The sequence below is a fragment of the Mustelus asterias genome, chromosome 21 (assembly GCF_964213995.1).
Source record: "Mustelus asterias chromosome 21, sMusAst1.hap1.1, whole genome shotgun sequence".
Taxonomy (NCBI): Eukaryota; Metazoa; Chordata; class Chondrichthyes; order Carcharhiniformes; family Triakidae; genus Mustelus; species Mustelus asterias.
In genome coordinates, this window is record NC_135821.1 from 59,737,508 (window position 1) to 59,755,450 (window position 17,943).

Here is a 17,943-nt window from a genome sequence, read left to right on the forward strand (position 1 = left end):
GTTCAAGATAAGGCGGGGGGGGGGGGGGGTGGAGATGTGCGGGGGAAGTTTTTTACACACAGGGTGGTGGGGGCCTGGAATACACTGCCAAGTGAGGTGGTTGAGGCAGTTAGTTACGTGAGCCACATCTAAGACTTACCTTGATAGGCATATGAATAAATGGGGAATAGAGGGATATAAGTGGTTGGTCTCGATCGGTAAACATGATCAGCGCAGGCTTGGAGGGCCAAAGGGCTTGTTCCTGTGCTGTACTATTCTTTGTTCCCAACCTCAGAAAGCATCCCACTGCTCTTCAAAGAGCCTTTCCCACACCAGCCATACTTTTGCCTCTGTGACTGCTAATTGGTGTCAAGTTCAGGGCTGTCTTGTGCAGTGGGTTTGTGGGCGTCAGGAAATGGATCGGAAGGCAGTGCATCCAACTCACTTGGGGGGGAAAAAAAAGTATTTGTATTTACAAAAATCTCTAAGCATATCACAGGGTCACAGTCAACAAAGCATTTAATGTAGTCATTTGTTATGGAGGCCAAACATAGCAGCCACTTTGCAAGCAGGAAGATCTCGCATATAGCAGTGAAATTGATGTTCAGTTAACCCTTTTACAGCATTATTTGATAAGGGAGGAATGTTGACCAGCACTCCCTACTCTTCTTTGACATTGATTCTTTTAGTATGACAACCACTAACTCCCCCCCCATCCCCCCACCCCCAAACATGGTAAATCCTGCCTGTTACTGCCTTCCAAACCTGAGTTTGAAGCATGTAACAATGAAAAACTAGAGTGCTTAAAAGGTGATCTCTATCAGTGAAATAGATGAGGTGAATAGTAAAAATGTACTCAGGCAGAAGTGAATTAAACACATGATGGAGAACAGAATAGAAAGTTATACCAGACATACCCAGTTACCTGTTTCTGTGCTGTACTTTCTATGTAATTGCCCTTTCAATGCCAAATGTACCCAAATTTCAGTGAGCATTGGTACACCTTTAGCCTTTGTTCATTGTTCTAATTAACCTAGATAATTGTTTTTGTGTTGGGGTTGGGTGAGCTTTGTAAACTGACCCGAGTTTATCAGAATGTAGCAAATAGTGGAAAACTAGGTTAAGTTGAATGGTATGTCACAAGTGCATCACTAGACCTTGGTTGCAGTGAGAAAGTACTCTACAGCAAGCATTCACTGAGCTTTGGAAGTTTAAAAGTCCGCATAGGTGACAGAGTTGTGCTTCTAAGGATGTAGTTGAGCATATACTAATGATTACCAGAAGGAATGTCTGTCTGTGCTTCATCCTATGAGCATCATAAACACAAAAGATTGGTTAACATTTCAGAGGGAACCCACAGGGGAGGCTGAATCAGAATTCCTTAAGATGTATTTAATTCACTTTTAATTTTTGACCAACTTGCGTGGAAGTCCTTTAAAAAGTAATAGAATTCTGATTTTGAGTCAACTGCAAAGCCATCTTTGTGACCCTTTGCATTTCTATGCCTTTCAGTTTTTATTTCTAATACATGGTTTCTGTGATTTTGCTTGCAAAGGTTTCTCAGCTCAATTTCCCCCACCTCAGAAGGCATTGTCTCCATTCCAGCATATCAATGCCTGTTTGTCATTCACCCTCCAGTCCCCCATTCAGATGGCATTATTTGTAGGCAAGCCTAGATGGTAAAAATTAGGAGGCATGAGACCTCAGCCTTGCCAGATTCTTTCTTTGGATGCTGAATGTTTGCGCAGGGAGTGCTGAATGGCATTTAGGATAAAGAGCCTTGGCTGCTTGTCTCCTCAGTGTAGGGACTGAGTGTAGGGTAACAATGTTTGCAGACGACACAAAGATAAGTGGAAAGGTGAATCGTGTGGAGGGCGTAGAAGGTCTGCAGAGAGATTTGGACAGGCTGAGTGAGTGGGCGAGGATCTGGCAGATGGAGTATAACGTTGACAAATGCAAGGTTATTCACTTTGGAAGAAATAATAACAAATTGGATTATTATCTAAATGGAAAGAAATTACAACATGCTGCTGTGCAGAGGGACCTGGGGGTCCTTGTGCATGAGGCGCAAAAACCCAGTCTGCAGGTGCAACAGATGATCAAGAAGGCAAATGGGATGTTGGCCTATATCGCAAGGGGGATAGAATATAAAAGCAGAGATGTCTTGCTGCATCTGTACAGGGCATTGGTGAGGCCGCAGCTGGAATACTGTGTGCAGTATTGGTCCCCTTATTTGCGGAAGGATATATTGGCCTTGGAGGGAGTGCAGAGAAGGTTCACCAGGTTGATACCAGAGATGAGGGGTGTTGATTATGAGGAGAGACTGAGCAGATTGGGTTTGTACTCGTTGGAATTTAGAAGGCTGAGGGGGGATCTTATAGAGACCTATAAGATAATGAAGGGGCTGGATAGGGTAGAGGTGGAGAGATTCTTTCCACTTAGAAAGGAAACTAGAACTAGAGGGCACAGCCTCAAAATAAAGGGGGGTCAGTTTAGGACAGAGTTGAGGAGGAACTTCTTCTCTCAGAGGGTGGTGAATCTCTGGAATTCTCTGCCCACTGAGGTGGTGGAGGCTACCTCGTTGAATATGTTTAAATCGCGGATAGATGGATTCCTGATCGGTAAGGGAATTAGGGGTTATGGGGATCAGGCGGGTAAGTGGAACTGATCCACTTCAGATCAGCCATGATCTTATTGAATGGCGGGGCAGGCTCGAGGGGCTAGATGGCCTACTCCTGCTCCTATTTCTTATGTTCTTATGTTCTCCCTGAGTTAGGGGTTGTCCAGTGTGTGCTTTTCGTCACCTACTGCTGCATCTGCTAAGACCAGCTCAGTAAGAATTCTCACAACACCAGGTTAAAGTCCAACAGGTTTAACCTGGTGTTGTGAAACTTCTTACTGTGCTTACCCCCAGTCCAACGCCGACATGTCCACATCAAGACCAGTTCTCTCAGCTAGATAGATTTCTCCATTTTCTCTTCCCTCCCTTCACCTAAAGACACTGACTCATGCTAGGGTGGGCCATGCTGGCTGTCTTTATCTGTGTATGAGCTTTGACAGGCTGTATACCTGTGTCGCCAGAGCTAGTCTGAGCCATTAGCCATGGTCCAACAGGTTTATTTGGTAGCACAAGTCACAAGCTTGTGGCTTGTGCTACCAAATAAACCTGTTGGACTTTAACCTGGTGTTGTGTTGTGCTTACCCAGTCCAATGCCAGCATCTCCACACCATTAGCCATCACCAGAGCATTAGTCTGGGCCTCTGGATTATTTGTCCAATAGTATTACCACTACGCTAGCTTTGACAGAGGACAGGTAAAAACCAACCACATTATGTGAACTTGGAGCCACATGTAGGCCAGACCAAGTAACAATGTCAGACTTCCTTCTCAAAAGGACATAGGTTTTTATGAAAATCAGTGATAGTTTCTTGGTCACCGTTACAAAGACTAGCTTTATATTCCAGACTTAGCAACGGAATTTAAATTCAAGCCCAGAGCCTCTCGTGCCAGTTCACATTCTGTAGAACTGCCCTGACTCAAATCTGTTCTGCCAACTAAGCATGAACTAGAAACAGAAAAATGCTGGAAGTATTCAGCAGATCAGACAGTATCCATGGAGAGAAAAACAAAGCTTGCACCTTGTGTTGGGAGCATTTTCATAGCACAACTTTTAACAGAGTCTAGACAGGAGAGAAGGGATCCTGTCAGCTCATTCCACCGGCACTAGATCTCTGATGAACATGTCTATTTAGTGGCATTTCTCTCTCCTTTTCCCCTACCCTTAAAAAAAAATTCAAAAAGTATTATTGGTTCTGCTCCCTTCATGTTCTGGGCAAGACATTCTTTAACGACCTTTTTTTTAAGTCCCCTGATCTCTCCCTTCATTCGAAGAAAGACAATTTAAAAAGTTATGTCCCTCAGTTACCAGCTTGTTGGTCAGTGGAAGTGGTTTTGCCCTGACTTAGCAAAGCGCACAATTTTAAGGACATCCCACCTTAACCCCTCTGTTTTATTGACATAAGTCACCAGTTTCTTTCATCTGTTCTTACCCACACTTTTACCTTGGAGAATCTCTTCTTTTTTCATCCTAAAGTAGGGTGAACAAAACTGAAATCAATATTTTGGCTGCAGCTTCAGAAGCAATTCAGATAATATAAAAGCAAAATACTGTGGATGCTGGAATCTGAAACAAAAACAGAATGCTGGAAAATCTCAGCAGGCCTGATAGCATCTGTGGGGAGAGAATAGAGCCAGCGTTTTGAGTCCGGATGACCCTTCGTCAGAGCTGATTTCTTTAAGGTTTCACCATTTGTTGTAGTCGCCACAATATTCATCCCAAGATGGATTTTCTCGAATTTCTCTGCATTAACTTTCATATGATCGATCCCTTCGTCAGAGCTGATATGAAGGGTCATCCAGACTCTCAACCTTGGCTCTATTCTCTCCCCACAGATGCTGTCAGACCTGCTGAGATTTTCCAGCCTTTTGTTTTTTGTTGTTGTGTTATATAAATTCAGCAAGCCTCTTGCTGATGTGCTTCATAGCTTCTGTTTATAAAACCTAACAGCGTTATCAATTTGTCCTTCTACTTTAAACTCATCAGTCTTACTACTCTGAGAATGATGCTACATAGAACGAAGGAATGAGGCCCATCGTACTTGTAGAAGAGTTATTTAATTAGTCGCACTCTTTCTGCTCTGTCCTTGTAGCCCTGCAAATTTCTGCTTTTTCAAATATTAGCCAATTCCCATATCAAAGTTACTATTGAATCTGCTTTTGTTAACTTTTTAGGTAGTGTATCCAGATCAGCGTACTTCACTGCATTAAGAAATTTGCAACACGCCTCTGATCCTTTTGCAAATTATCTTAAATCCAGATCCTCTACTTATTCACAGAATCCCTACAATGCAGAACAGGGCATTCGGCCCATCAAGTTTGCATCGACTCTCAGACAGAGTATCTTGTCCAGGCCCCCTCCCCTGCCCTATCACTGTAACCTCACACGTTTACCATCCGTCTAAACCACGTCTTGGGCAATTTGGCATGGCCAATCCACCTAACCTGCACATCTTTGGATTGTGGGAGAAAACTGGAGCACCCAGAAGAAACCGGTGCAGACACAGTGAGAATGTGCAAACTCCACATAGACAGGCACACAAGGCCGAATCGAACCGGATCCCTGGTACTGAGAGGCAGCAGGTGCTAACCACCGCGCTGCCCCACGGTGACCCTCCTGAATTAATAGTCTCTCCCTATTGTCCAGCCTATCAAAATTCCTCATAATTTTCTTTAAAGTTGTAGTCTCCACAATATTATTCATCCCAAGATAGATTTCCTCATACTTCTCTGCATTAAATTTCATGTGATCGATCCCTCTCTCTCTCTCTCTCTGTCCAATCTACTAATCTGTCCATGTCTCCCTGGAGTCACTCACAGTTCTAATCACAGTTAACCATGTTCAATGTTCTTAGGTTGTCTGTGCATTTTGGTATTGTGCAATGTGTAATGTTTTCCACAGATAGGCGTTGCTGGTACTTTCATTAAATAAGTAACCCCGTTTCATACAACCTGATTACCTAGCCCCTCTGATGAAGAGAACACTGAGGATGAGGAGGAGGAGGAGGAAGAGCAGAGGCCCGAGAAACAAGACTACCCAGCACTAGTTTCATCAGTTATCATCATTCCAGAACTCGTGAGGCAGGATGAAGACGTAAGCGACTCGGATGATGATGGCCCAGTACTATACAAGGATGACTACGATGAGGATGAGGAAGATGATCAACCCAGTATGTGTTTATATTCATTAAATTAAAATATGTACACTTCGGTGATAATGCTATTTGCAGATCATTTGTTAATCTATTTTTGTCGAGGAGGATTAGAAGTCACAGTTGCATATGTCCAAATGAGATTGTACCAATCTTGTCTACCCTGAGCGCCAAGTCCAGAGATCGGTTTTTCATGATCCCTCCTTTGTAACTACAGCTACTTAGTATTTTACTAATTATCCCAGGACTGATATTAGCCTACTGCACACTTACAATGTTGTACGTTTTGTAATTTGATTGGAATTTAATTTCACCCTTTTCCACAAAAATTAAAAATGAGGAGCCTTGTTTAGCTGCAGAGTCATTTGGAAGAAAAAGCAAAGTATCTTATTTCATGTTGTGTAAAATCTTTTCCAAAATCCTGTTTAGGTTCATTGGCCAATAAAGTAAAGCGGAAAGATACTTTGGCCCTTAAACTGAGCAACAGACCTACAAAGCAGGAACTTATAGAGAAGAACATCCTACCTCGTCAGTCTGATCAGGAAAGACTAGAGATTCGACAGCAGATTGGAACAGCGTTGATCAGGTAGGCCACCCTGAAAATGGACAGCAGATTTCTCAATCCTACAGACAACATTGCTTTGCCTTTTTAACTTAAACTTAACTTATTAATATTTGCTGCATACACACTGGTGCAATAGTCATAGGACTTTGATAGTGAGCAAGCTTCACTGCCTAATAGAGTATCAGCCATGGTTCAGTTGCTAGCACCCATTCCTCCAAGTTAGATGGTTGTGGGTTCAAATCCCAAATCAGGGACTTGAACACAGAATGTCTAGGCTGACACTTTAGTGCAGCACTGAGACACTGTTACCCAGTCAGAAGCTCCATTGATTAGATGAGACATTACACTGAGGCCCTGTTCGCTCTCTCGGGCAGACATATAAGATTCTGTGGTACTATTTGAAGAAAAGCAGCTTTTGGCCATTATTTTTCCCTCAACCAACATCACTTTAAAGAAACATTATCTGGTTCTTATCATGTGCTGTTTGTGGGATCTTGCCAAGCTCAGATTAGCTTCTGTGTTTCCCTACACCACAATCGTGGCACACATAGAGTACTTCCAAAAACACTTTACTGCCAAATGAAACCCTGAGACCATGAAAAATGCTCTATCAATGCAAATTCTTATGATATTGTGGGTTGTGGATGGCCCTTGAGACTGATTCTAGAGAGTGCCAATTAGTGCTTGCACTCCTGTGTTGACTGTCATTTGGTGTATGGTGGGCTTTGGTTGTGCTTCCAATTGTGACCAATGCATACAACAGTGTTCTGGTTCACTGCTGGCAGTTGATTGACATCTCAACAATACCCCTACACTGGTTGTACACCATGTAGACTGAAGAATAGGTTTTCCAACATGGCATCATTTAACACATGTCATTATATGTGGGGTTTACTCCACGACCCTTCTCCCTCACATATTGCTCTTTGACATCCAGAAAGATAAATGCATGGCCAATAAGGGCGATTATACCGAGGTGGGTAAATTCCAGACACCATGCAATGACCTGTGTGTACCATAGCCCCACACACTAGTCAATCTTGGGTTCAGTTCCCAGGTTGTGCTGAATTAGCTGACTTCCACACAGATAAAAGTTCAGGATGCTACAACTAACCACAGTGGCACAAGTTTAATAAGCGAGGCACCTCCACACCCTAAGTCGTCATGGTGTTGGGAGGATGTTAGAAACCTAAACTTCAGACAGAGCTGTCACCTGAAATAATTTATCCTCTTCCATTTTAACAGGCGTCTGAGTCAAAGGCCAACTGCAGAAGAGCTGGAGCAAAGGAATATCCTTAAAAGTTAGTACACCTTATATCATGAGATGCTAATTTAGTTCACATTGTAGTGAGAAGGACATTGATGTGGTTTTACCCATGACTGGTTATTTTTGACATGCTGGTGTTGAAACAGACATAGCTGTTGGAGACACGTTGAGGGATAGCAAGTAGACTGAATTTATGAAATTACAGGCTGAGTTATTTATTGCATGATTGTTGAATATTATTTTGTAAACACCAATATTCTTTGGGTTGGATGTGTAAAGCCAACTACACAAAGTATTGAGGTTTTTTTTAAACCCGGTTCAGACATTGTTCTCTTGCCCCATGGAACTCTCTATCGGCTTCCCTCTTCCTCACCATCTCTTATTCCTTCCAAAAATCATCCCTTTTGATTATATTTTTGCTTCCCTAAGCTAGTCCTCTCCTCTTTTTCCCTTGCATGATGTCCACCATATCCCTCTTTTTCTTTTTGTGAAGTTTTTGAGATTTCTTCCAGCATGTAAGTAATACTTTATAAAAGCAAGTTGTTACTTGTATAGGATAACTCCCTGTAATTTTCCTAACCAGTATTGCAATTTCATTTCTTTTGGTATAAAAGCCCAAATGAAGTTAGAAATTTTGGTTGGGAAAGGCTAATTTTAAGCTTCAACAGCGTGTCTCCTCTGTGCAATTTTTTTGTATATTTGTTTGTGTTAATATTCTTTCTTGAAGTCCTCTATTTTAGTATTGGAGATAATTCTACACTGATTCAGTAGAAAGGGCAGAAGTTTTCCTTGGATTGGTACAGTGTACCAATTGACCTTAGTCAATGTACTGAAAAAGAAAGTTGACTACTAATCTCATCAGCTCATGTATTGTACTGATTAAATAACATTTTTACCTCTACAGATAAAGATGAGGAACAACATGAGGCAGAGAAACGAGAGATCAAGAGACGGCTTACCAGAAAGGTACTAAAGTAGACCGTTTGTAATTTGTTGTATGAAAGCCTGTTTTAGAAATCGGTGTTCTGACCCTCCAGGCTGAGTGTCTGGCCCTTGTATATCCAATCTGGGAGCTGAGAAGTTTAAATTGACAGCACCTCTCTCAATGCTGCTCTGTTGAGTTTTGTGCAGGGCTGGCTCTTCTCATCCCAGTCCTTCCTTGTGCCTTTCTAAGTATGTTTGTATCAGTTTTATTCAAATACCCAGTAGAAGAATTCTGGAGAAAGTCACATTGGCAAATGTTACATGATAGAAAAACATTTTTCAAATGACTGTGGATCTTCAAGGCAAGTATAAATGTTTTTGTGACTTGTGTGATCTCTGATTACTTTAGCTCAGTCAAAGACCCACAGTGGCAGAGCTTCAGGCTAGAAAAATCCTGCGCTTCCACGAGTACGTTGAAGTAACGGACGCCCATGACTATGATCGACGTGCAGACAAACCATGGACTAAATTAACACCAGCAGATAAGGTGGGGGAGTGTTTGTGGCGATGAGTTGGCTGTGATCTTGTCTTCGTATAAATGACTGCTTTCTTCCAATTAATTAGGATTCATATTAACTGTCACTTGGATTAGTGGGAAGCGTAATGGATGTTGTTGGGGCAAACCTCTTTTTACTTCAACTCTGATGGATTCATTGGATCCATATTCTTCATCAAATTTATAGCAACCCAACTTATACACTAAAGAAATAGACACCTTTGTGCTCGCAAATACACTGGGGATTCATAAACATCCCTTGCATTTCACAATCTTTTGAGATCCTACAATTCCTCAGTGTGCTGTACTTTTGTGCAGTTTGGTACTTAGTACACCAATAATTAGCTTTCCCTCCTTGTGCGTATGAACACTGACAATCTTTTTATCGCTCTCCAGACATTGAGGGGTCAGGCTGGCTTTGCGGGGGTCAGCACTTCCTTATTGCTTTCATGCTTTTCTCGCACTCCATCTGCTCATCCTGAATTATTAACACGTTTTGCAGACATGTTGGCATCATGCCATCTTATGACATTCCATTTGAGATTTCTGCTCACTGCACTCGAAAGCTCCCTGATAGTAATGGTCACTTTGCAATTGAAATGGGGGAAAGAAGAGCTGTACAATTATGCATTGGTCTCTCTTGGCTTCATTCAGGTCTGGAGCGAGTTCTTTGTGTTCTTTGGAATGATAGTTGCAGGTCTGTTGCTGGTAATGTAGGTAGGGGCTACTTGAAATAATGAGTTAAGAGCATCGTGCAAGAAGTGGTGCTAAAACAAATAATTTTTCTTGTAATTCGAAGTACCAATATACAAATTACTTTAAAATTACTTCAATGACCCTTGAACCTTGTGATAGCAAGTTTCACATTCTAACCACTCTCCAGGTAAAGGAGTTTCCCTGAAATTTCCTATTTGATTTATTAGTAACTATCTTATATTTTATGGTCCCTAGTTTTGGCCTTCTCACAAATACAAATATCTTGTCTCGGTTGACCCCCTCAAATCCCTTCATAATTTTCAAGACCTCTATTCTGACCGGGTCATCCTTTGGAATTTTTAAATCATTTGCCTTCCCATTTTCTTTTGGGACAAGAAATTGCCCCGTTCTTTCATAAACTCTTCACTATACTTGAATGATGCAGATCACTCAGAGTTAAATAGGACTGACACAGTAGGTTATCTATTCTTGCAGTACCTGCTCCTCGCTTCAGGGGGAGCACCCTTTGCTGCAGAGTGCATACAGGTGCTAGTACAGAACCAGGTATATTGTTTTTTCAATTGAATTGTTGAAGTGAATAATTGCTGTGCCACCTTTGTGATGCAATGATTCAGAGCGCATTTACATACTTGTTTCAAACCCTTCTCTGTTGTACCCTTACAGGCAGCGATACGAAAAGAACTAAATGAATTCAAAAGTACAGAGATGGAGGTGCATGAAGAAAGCAGAATGTATACAAGGTAAAATCTATTTTAATTCCAAAAATGAACTCTGTTGTTGCTTTATAGTACCAAATGTTGGCTTTGTGCATCCATTAGCATTGTAAAGTTTGCACCCTAATATCTCGAGAGTGAGTGGCAATGGGGTGGTGAATAGTGATAGCCCGCCAACAGGATAGACCCAGCAGCAGTGGTAGCACAATGGCATACTGTCAGAAGGGATTTGCCCTGAGTGTCCTCAATATTGACTCCAGACCCCTTGAAGTTTTGTGACATCAGGTCAAACATGCACATGGAAATATCCCCCCCGCCACCACCTCAACTGATGAGTCAATACTCCTCCATGTCGAACACCAATTAGAAGGAGCACTGTGGGTAGCAAGGGCACACAATGTACTCTAAGTGGTGTCCATCACCAAGAGTAGCTTGTGGCACCACTACCAACCAAGCTGGCTGAGTCCTAATGGATGTAGCTGCCAGACTGGATCTGGGGCCAGTGTTGTGGGAACCAAGAGGGTAAACCTACTTGACCTCATCCTCACCAACCAACCTGTTCATGACAGTCTTGGCAGGAGTGGCTACTCCACAGTCCTTCTGGAGACAAAGTTCTGTCTTCACACTGAGGATACCCTGCATCAACCTAGACAATATTCTGACTTGGGTTGCTAAGTGGCAGGTAATGTTTGCGCTACTCCATTGACAGGCAATGACATCTCCAACAAGGAAGAAGCTAATTATCTTCTCTTGACATTCAATCCATAGAATCCTTACAGTGCAGAAGGAGGCCATTTGACCCATCGAGTCAGCATCGACTCTCCAAAAGAGAACTCTACTTAGGCCCATTCTCCCACCCTATCCTTGTAGCCCTGCACATTGATCATGGCTGATGCCCATAACCTGCACATCTTTTTGAACACTAAGGGACAGTTTAGCACGACCAATCAACCTATCCTGCATGCATATCTTTCGATTGTGGGAGGAAACCAGAGCACCCGGAGGAAGCCCGCTCAGACGTTGGGAGAACGTGCAAGTTCCACATCACCCAAGGCTGGAATCGAATCCTGGTCTTTGGCACTGTGAGGCAGCAGGGCTAACTACTGTGCCACTGAGAGGCAGCAGGGCTAACTACTGTGTCACTGTGCCGCCCGGTGGTACCATTGCTGAATCCCCCACTATCACCATCCAAGGGTTCACCATTGACCAATCGTATAAATATTGTGGCTGCAAGAGCAGGTCAAAGGTTGAAATTTCTGTGATGAGTAACTTACCTCCCAACTCCCCAAAGCCCATTTTGAAGAGCGGTTGCCAAGATAGGCAAGTACCCTTGTGCACCGCAGTGAGATCCCAAAAGCGGTAATGAGGGAAATGACCAGATGATCGGTTTTTAATGAAGAACAAATGTTGGCCAGGACACTAGAGGATCTGCCTTGCTCCTCTTTGAAATAGCACCAAGGAACCACTTTGGCCTTGGTTGAATATCTTATTGAAAAGACAGCATCTCTAACAATGCAGGGCTCCTCAAGTACGCCACTTAACCATAGTGTAGATGAGCTCATGTCTTAAATAGGGCATCTCTCAACCTTCTGACTTGGAAGTGAGTGTTACTGACTGAACCAAGGCTGTAAGGAAAAAGAAACGAGGATTGTGTTTAAATAAAATCATCAAGTCATTCTTGTTTTAACCCTTATTTATTTTCTATAGGTTTCATCGACCATAAGAACGTGTACAGATGCAGATGGAAATCTAGCTACACAGTATGGGGATAAAGTCTATCCCTGAGTACTGTACATGAAGCCGTGTTGTACTGACAGTTGTGTACAATATATTCAATACACTTTCGATGAACCTGGTGCCATGGAGAGAAAAATCAATACTTGATAACCGTATCATATGTAAATCCTGCTTTCATCAATTAACAAATCCTCAAAATGGAGGTTCCCCTTGATTCTATCTGTCTCTGCACCTCCAGATTTATACAATACTGCGGCCGGTTTGAAATTGCAGCGCCAAAAAGACTTTAAGAGCTGCTGGAATTGTGTGCTTGGGAGTGGTTGTATTTCTCTTGTGCTTGAGCTGGAAAGTATAGGTCTGTGTATGCGGACTAAGGTTGGACTCCCCTCCTCCTACTCACCACACCCTTTGGGCCCCTACCATCTATGATGGCTTTGCTTGGACACGTCGATGGGAGGTTGTTCTTGGTCAATGTGATCTTTGGTCCAAGAATAGCTGTCCCAGACCTCCATTTCTGCAATGTCTTTGTATCCACGGTCTGTCCTGTAGCCTTGAGCTGCTAGTTTCTCCAGTGGGAAATTGAGATTCCTGGAACAACTTCAGCAGAAGACTCGATTTTATTTTTCATGTGACCAATTCCATATAAGAGTCAATTTCTTGCCTCTCTCTCTCGCTCTTTAAATTAAAAAGTGCTGTTTTCACTGAAGCAGGCCTCTGTTGAAAGGAAGGTATTACAGCACCTGGAGTCTTTTACTTTCCATCTGGAAGACACAACAGTTCTGTGGGGGAGAAAACATATTCCTTTATACAAAATCAGGGATTGGTTTGTACTGGACTACTAATCATGCCCCTGTGGGAGAAATGCCTCACTCTCGACTGCTGTATAAAACATTGGTTTAGATTGAGTCAGTATGTGTACATTTGTCTTCCTGTTTAATTATTAAATAAAAGTATTATGTGACTTTTTAAAAAAAAACAAATCAGAATACACTTAAAACACTACTTGGGGTGAATTCCTTCTCAAACAAACAAATATACATTTGCTTTAAGTTCTATCTCCTAGACATTTTAAGTTGCCTTAATTCTTAGCAAATTTATTTTCTCATTCTCGAGGTTGATAGCATACAACAGGCAGGTTTGGCTGGGGAGATCATGATTTGTTATGGTTTTTATTAAAATCATTCTCTCTGGTATTTTCCCTGATTATCAAGCAATAGATTTCTGCGTTTTATGTTGATTTGGACAGCTCAGTAAGTTCTGGTCGTGTTTCATGGTGGAATGTGCTGACTAGCTTGCAGGATTTGTCTTTACTTAGAGTGAGGCACTTTCTCTGTTTTATTTGTAATATTCTCCGGACAGCATTATTACAAGGCTCTTGAATATGAACAGACCAGTGAGACTGTCTTGGTTAACTACACTCTTAATCATACTTCAGTTTCCAGGCAGACTTTTTCACCATTCTCCATTATATCCAACTAAAATATATGCTCTTTGTTAGTATTTGGGTTTTAACATGGGAAGGGCGTAAAGTCAAAATATTTGTCACTGCATTGAAGTGAAGAGCAGGCCAGGCACACTGACATTGAACAGCTACCCAGTTAGTGATGGACAACATTTGATTCTGTTGCCTGCTCATAACATAGATTGAACGGTACCTGTTATGCATCAACATTCTTGCTTCTCTTCTGCTTTCTGTCCTTCACAGTCCATAAAAGGTAAGGAGGAACTGGAGAGAATAAATAAGTTTTGAAAAGCATGAACATTTTGGCTCGCTTGCTGTCGAACCATAGTGAGCCTTGGCATTTGTGTTTGTGCTGCATGTCATTATTGGTCACTCGGGTCAATAATACACATAGGAATGTGCCTCCCTGATAACAGTCGAATGAGATCCCTAGTAGATTTTTGGTTAACGCACCAGTTTGGTGTTAATACTGAGCCATACAGGCTGGAAAGATCCCCAGTTTGAAATCTGCCCCATGCTACTTTAACCAATATCTCATCAGGATAACAACTTGGACGTTGCAGTGTCCCTGGGCTGAGGAGGAAATTCAGGCAGGGTTCCCACTCCTGATTGCTATATGATAGCTCTTGCAGCTAAGGCATGTTGGACAGGATCGTGCTGGGTCATTGAAGGGCCTGCCAAAGTTCTCACTAGGTTTGCACTTGAAGAATCGCCAAATTTGGCGAGGGGGTGAGGGGTCGGGGGGAGGTAATACTAGACAATTTATTGTGCCCTCCTTCATGAGTCACTGACTGCAAGAAAGAAGAAAGGAGAGCAAATTAAATAATTCACAGGGCAAGAATATAAGGGTGCTACTACACACTGGAGTTTTCGGGCATTCTAAACTGCTAAGAATCTAATTTAGTATTTTTATTTTGTTTAAACCAGCACATACAATGTGACAGGGATTTAAGGACAGCCCCCCTCCTCCCCCTTCCCCTTTTTAGAAAAGAGAATTATTGCACATGTATGTAATGTTTTAGAAAAGTATGTTAATACGTTCCCTTTTTGTAAGGCATTGGGTATTTTAAAAAAGTCTTCCTTGTACCTTTCTCCCTGGTTCAGCTCGAGAGTTTACTTGTTTGAACCCACACCACAGTGGTACTGTTTTGGGGGGGATCCGGTGTGTCAAGACTGTCCACTCAATGATTTCCCCCCCCCCCCCAATTATAAAATGCAGCTGTGCCAAGAGGAAGGTTAAAAAGACATTGTTAAAATCCAGCCTCCATTGGGAATTTTCTTTTTAAACGAAAGACACACGTTGATTTTTGTTTTGCAGTCTGTATAGTTGTTGTATGTACATTTTCATGAGTTGTAAATAATTGAACATTACTGTTGCTCTTATGTAATATTGTTTTTTGGTGTATTTTGTTCTCATTCAGTGCTGCTTTCTTTTATTAAAAAAAGTAGATTCCTACTGGTTATAGGTCAGTTGAATTTTTTTAAAAATCAAACGTGCACAAAAATCCTCTTCCTCAGTCCAGTCACTCAGGGCCTTTCATAGTTTTTGTTGAACAAATCACTCTCAGCATAAAGGGACATTGAGCATTAAAGGGAGATGTCTCTGGGTAGGTCAGTTGAGGCAAAAATCACTTAGAAAGCAATTGGATGCTGTGAGCAGAGAATTATTGTTTTTTTCTGGATATGTGAACCAAGTTGGATCTAGTATCCATTTAGCAATTCCATCTCCGAAGGGTTTTTTGTAACCCAGAAATGGTGGAATTTGAAGTTTCTGGTGTGTAAACCATCACACCAATAGCTTGGAGGCAGAAGATGAAGGAAGCCTAGAAGTGAAAGAGCTAAGGTGACATAGCCTTATGCCACATGTCATCTTTCGCTCACTCTTGGGGGTCTGATTTAGGTTGGTTCTGTTCAGCGCAGTCCTACCAAAGACTGTGGGACCAGTGAGGTTGTTCAATTCCATTCCACTTCATTGTCCAAATGGAAATTAATTTCTGGTACATTGTTCAAAAAATATCACCGAGATCTAGCTCTAATTAAGAACTATTCCAATTCATTAAAATAATCAGAGAGTCCCACCTTGAGTGCAAACCCTTGCCCAGATCAAAGTCCTGTTAAAAGTTCTTACAAACAAATTCAGGCAGGTGAGTATCAATGTTGTGCCTGTAATTCTATTTATTATAGTCTCATCATTTACTGGAGTTTATTTAACTCCTCAAGCTATAGGACCTTCACTAGAATCCAATTCACCTCATGAATAGGAATAAGATATTTTTGGTACCTATAGCCATTTGCGAAATGTGTCAATTGCACTGGAGTTTAGGTGCAAGCATTTCCCTCTTAGTCATTGTAACAGTTGACCTTTTTTGAGATAGTGTGTGTGTGTTGGCCTAGATTAAAGGAGGCTCTTACTATATGTTAACCTGGATAGTCTATTACTAGTTCAGAGGTTACTTACTGCACACCTGGGTTGGTATTTTATTCTTCAGCAAATGTAAACCAGAGACCGTAACAATTTGGATTACTGATGGCATTTTATACCATAGCACACTCAATCGGTTGCAATATGTAAAATTGCAATCTATTTTGGAGAGATCTGACTGACTGGCATTGAACTGGAGGTTATATTCATTTGTTGTGTAGGTTTAATTTTTTTTTGAAATTCAACCCATGTTAACTCGACTGGAGAAACAAATCTGTAAAAACCCTTTGCAACAACGGCCAAAACTGTTCATGAGCAGGAGACCAACAAGTGTATTTAATTTTATTTTGCTCTCATCCCCTTGTCTCTGCACAGCTGATAACTTGCCACCACATTGCCTCCCTCCACCAGTCGTTGCTGCATTGTGAATAACTGGCAGGTGGTGGGTATGCATGGGATATGGGTGACTCATTTGTCTTGTCTTACAAATTTTAATAGCCCCCTCACCCCCCCAGTTGCTTAAGGGGACAGTGAGGTGCACTTTCAGGTCACCTGAGAATGACCAAATTTTGTCTTGACAAAGACAATGGAGCCTTGGGATTTTCTGTTTACCCACTGACTCTACTGTGCTGTGAAGCCAGCATCTTTGCTTTCCTTACACAGCTATGAATAGATGCCCCAGTGATTTGCTGAGCTCCCTCCTCAGTCCTAAACTCTTGCACAGCAGAGTCCTCCAGGTTTGCTCTTGGTTTGTGATGGGGCAGCAGTCCTTGCCACGTCTGCAAAGGAGAGAGAGAGAAAAATGAGCCAGGATCCCAACTCCCGAGTGTAATCCAGTGACACTGGACAGTGTGTGTGTGAACATGCACTCACCTCAGACCCTCCAATGCCAAGTGACCTTCTCGGACTCATTCTTCTAGAGCTACCCATGAAGAGTGGCTGTTGAGCTGAGTTATCAAGGGAATAGTCTGGACCCATGGAGCCACATGCCTGTGGGAATCAGTGCCTACAGGAAAGGGAAGGGTAAAGGGATTTTATTTTATTATTTTAAAAAATCATGTTGCAAATATGCAACAGTGAATGACAGGAAAATAACTCAGGTTTTTTAAGTAGTTTCCTTGGTTTTATTTAATATTTCTGGTCTGTTGCTGGCTGTCCATCTGGAGATCAGGGGACGGTCCTGAGTTGGAAAGGGTTTGGCATGCCACCTAATGGCCTTGTTAATTGGCTTCTGTACAATGAAACCAACTCGGTGGATTCAACGTTGTTATTTTTGTAACCCTGCTTTTAATGTTTTTAAATGGAAAAAACACAAGTGTGTCATGTCTGCTCCCATATGTGATTTTTTTTTTTCCTTGTTGCTTTTCTCATTTGTTTAAGGGAGAGGTGCCTTAACATGCTGGGTTTTCTCATACATTTCTCATTCCAGACATGACATTTTTAAATCCTGAATAAAACTACAATCATACCTTTCTCTGTTGCTGTGCCGTCAATTATTCATGACTTTTATTAGTCCATAAGTCACAGGATTCTGCTGGACTGCAGTTTTTAATATCAAAGCTATATTTTTATTTTGATTACTAGTTCTGTTGCTGTGATGAAGGAGCTGGGTTTAGCCGTGCAACTGCTGGAAGGTAGTTCAGTCTACTGGAATCCAAATGAAAATGAGTAAAGTTCTTTAAAGTTAAATTTTATTTATTGGTATCACAAATAGGCTAACGTTAACACTGTAATGAAGTTACTGTGAAAATCCCCTAGTCGCCACACTCCACCGCCTGTTCGGGTACACTAAAGGGGAATTTAGCATGGCCAATGCACCTGACCAGCATGTC

General features: G+C 41.9%; 1 protein-coding gene across 9 annotated transcripts in view; it reads left to right on the forward strand.

Annotated features, from left to right (window-relative positions):
• The window catches only part of LOC144509310 (phosphatase and actin regulator 4-like), a 180,211-nt gene extending 162,627 nt beyond the window's left edge, over nucleotides 1-17,584 (forward strand). For all 9 annotated transcript variants that reach the window (XM_078237960.1, XM_078237959.1, XM_078237964.1 and 6 more), the window contains 7 exons: nucleotides 5,561-5,766; nucleotides 6,178-6,334; nucleotides 7,559-7,614; nucleotides 8,485-8,546; nucleotides 8,914-9,051; nucleotides 10,441-10,517; nucleotides 12,198-17,584. In XM_078237960.1, coding sequence (XP_078094086.1) covers nucleotides 5,561-5,766; nucleotides 6,178-6,334; nucleotides 7,559-7,614; nucleotides 8,485-8,546; nucleotides 8,914-9,051; nucleotides 10,441-10,517; nucleotides 12,198-12,213 — 712 coding nt within the window. In that variant the 3' untranslated portion in view covers nucleotides 12,214-17,584. The remainder of the gene's footprint in view (nucleotides 1-5,560; nucleotides 5,767-6,177; nucleotides 6,335-7,558; nucleotides 7,615-8,484; nucleotides 8,547-8,913; nucleotides 9,052-10,440; nucleotides 10,518-12,197) is intronic.
• The last annotated feature ends 359 nt before the right edge of the window (nucleotides 17,585-17,943 follow it).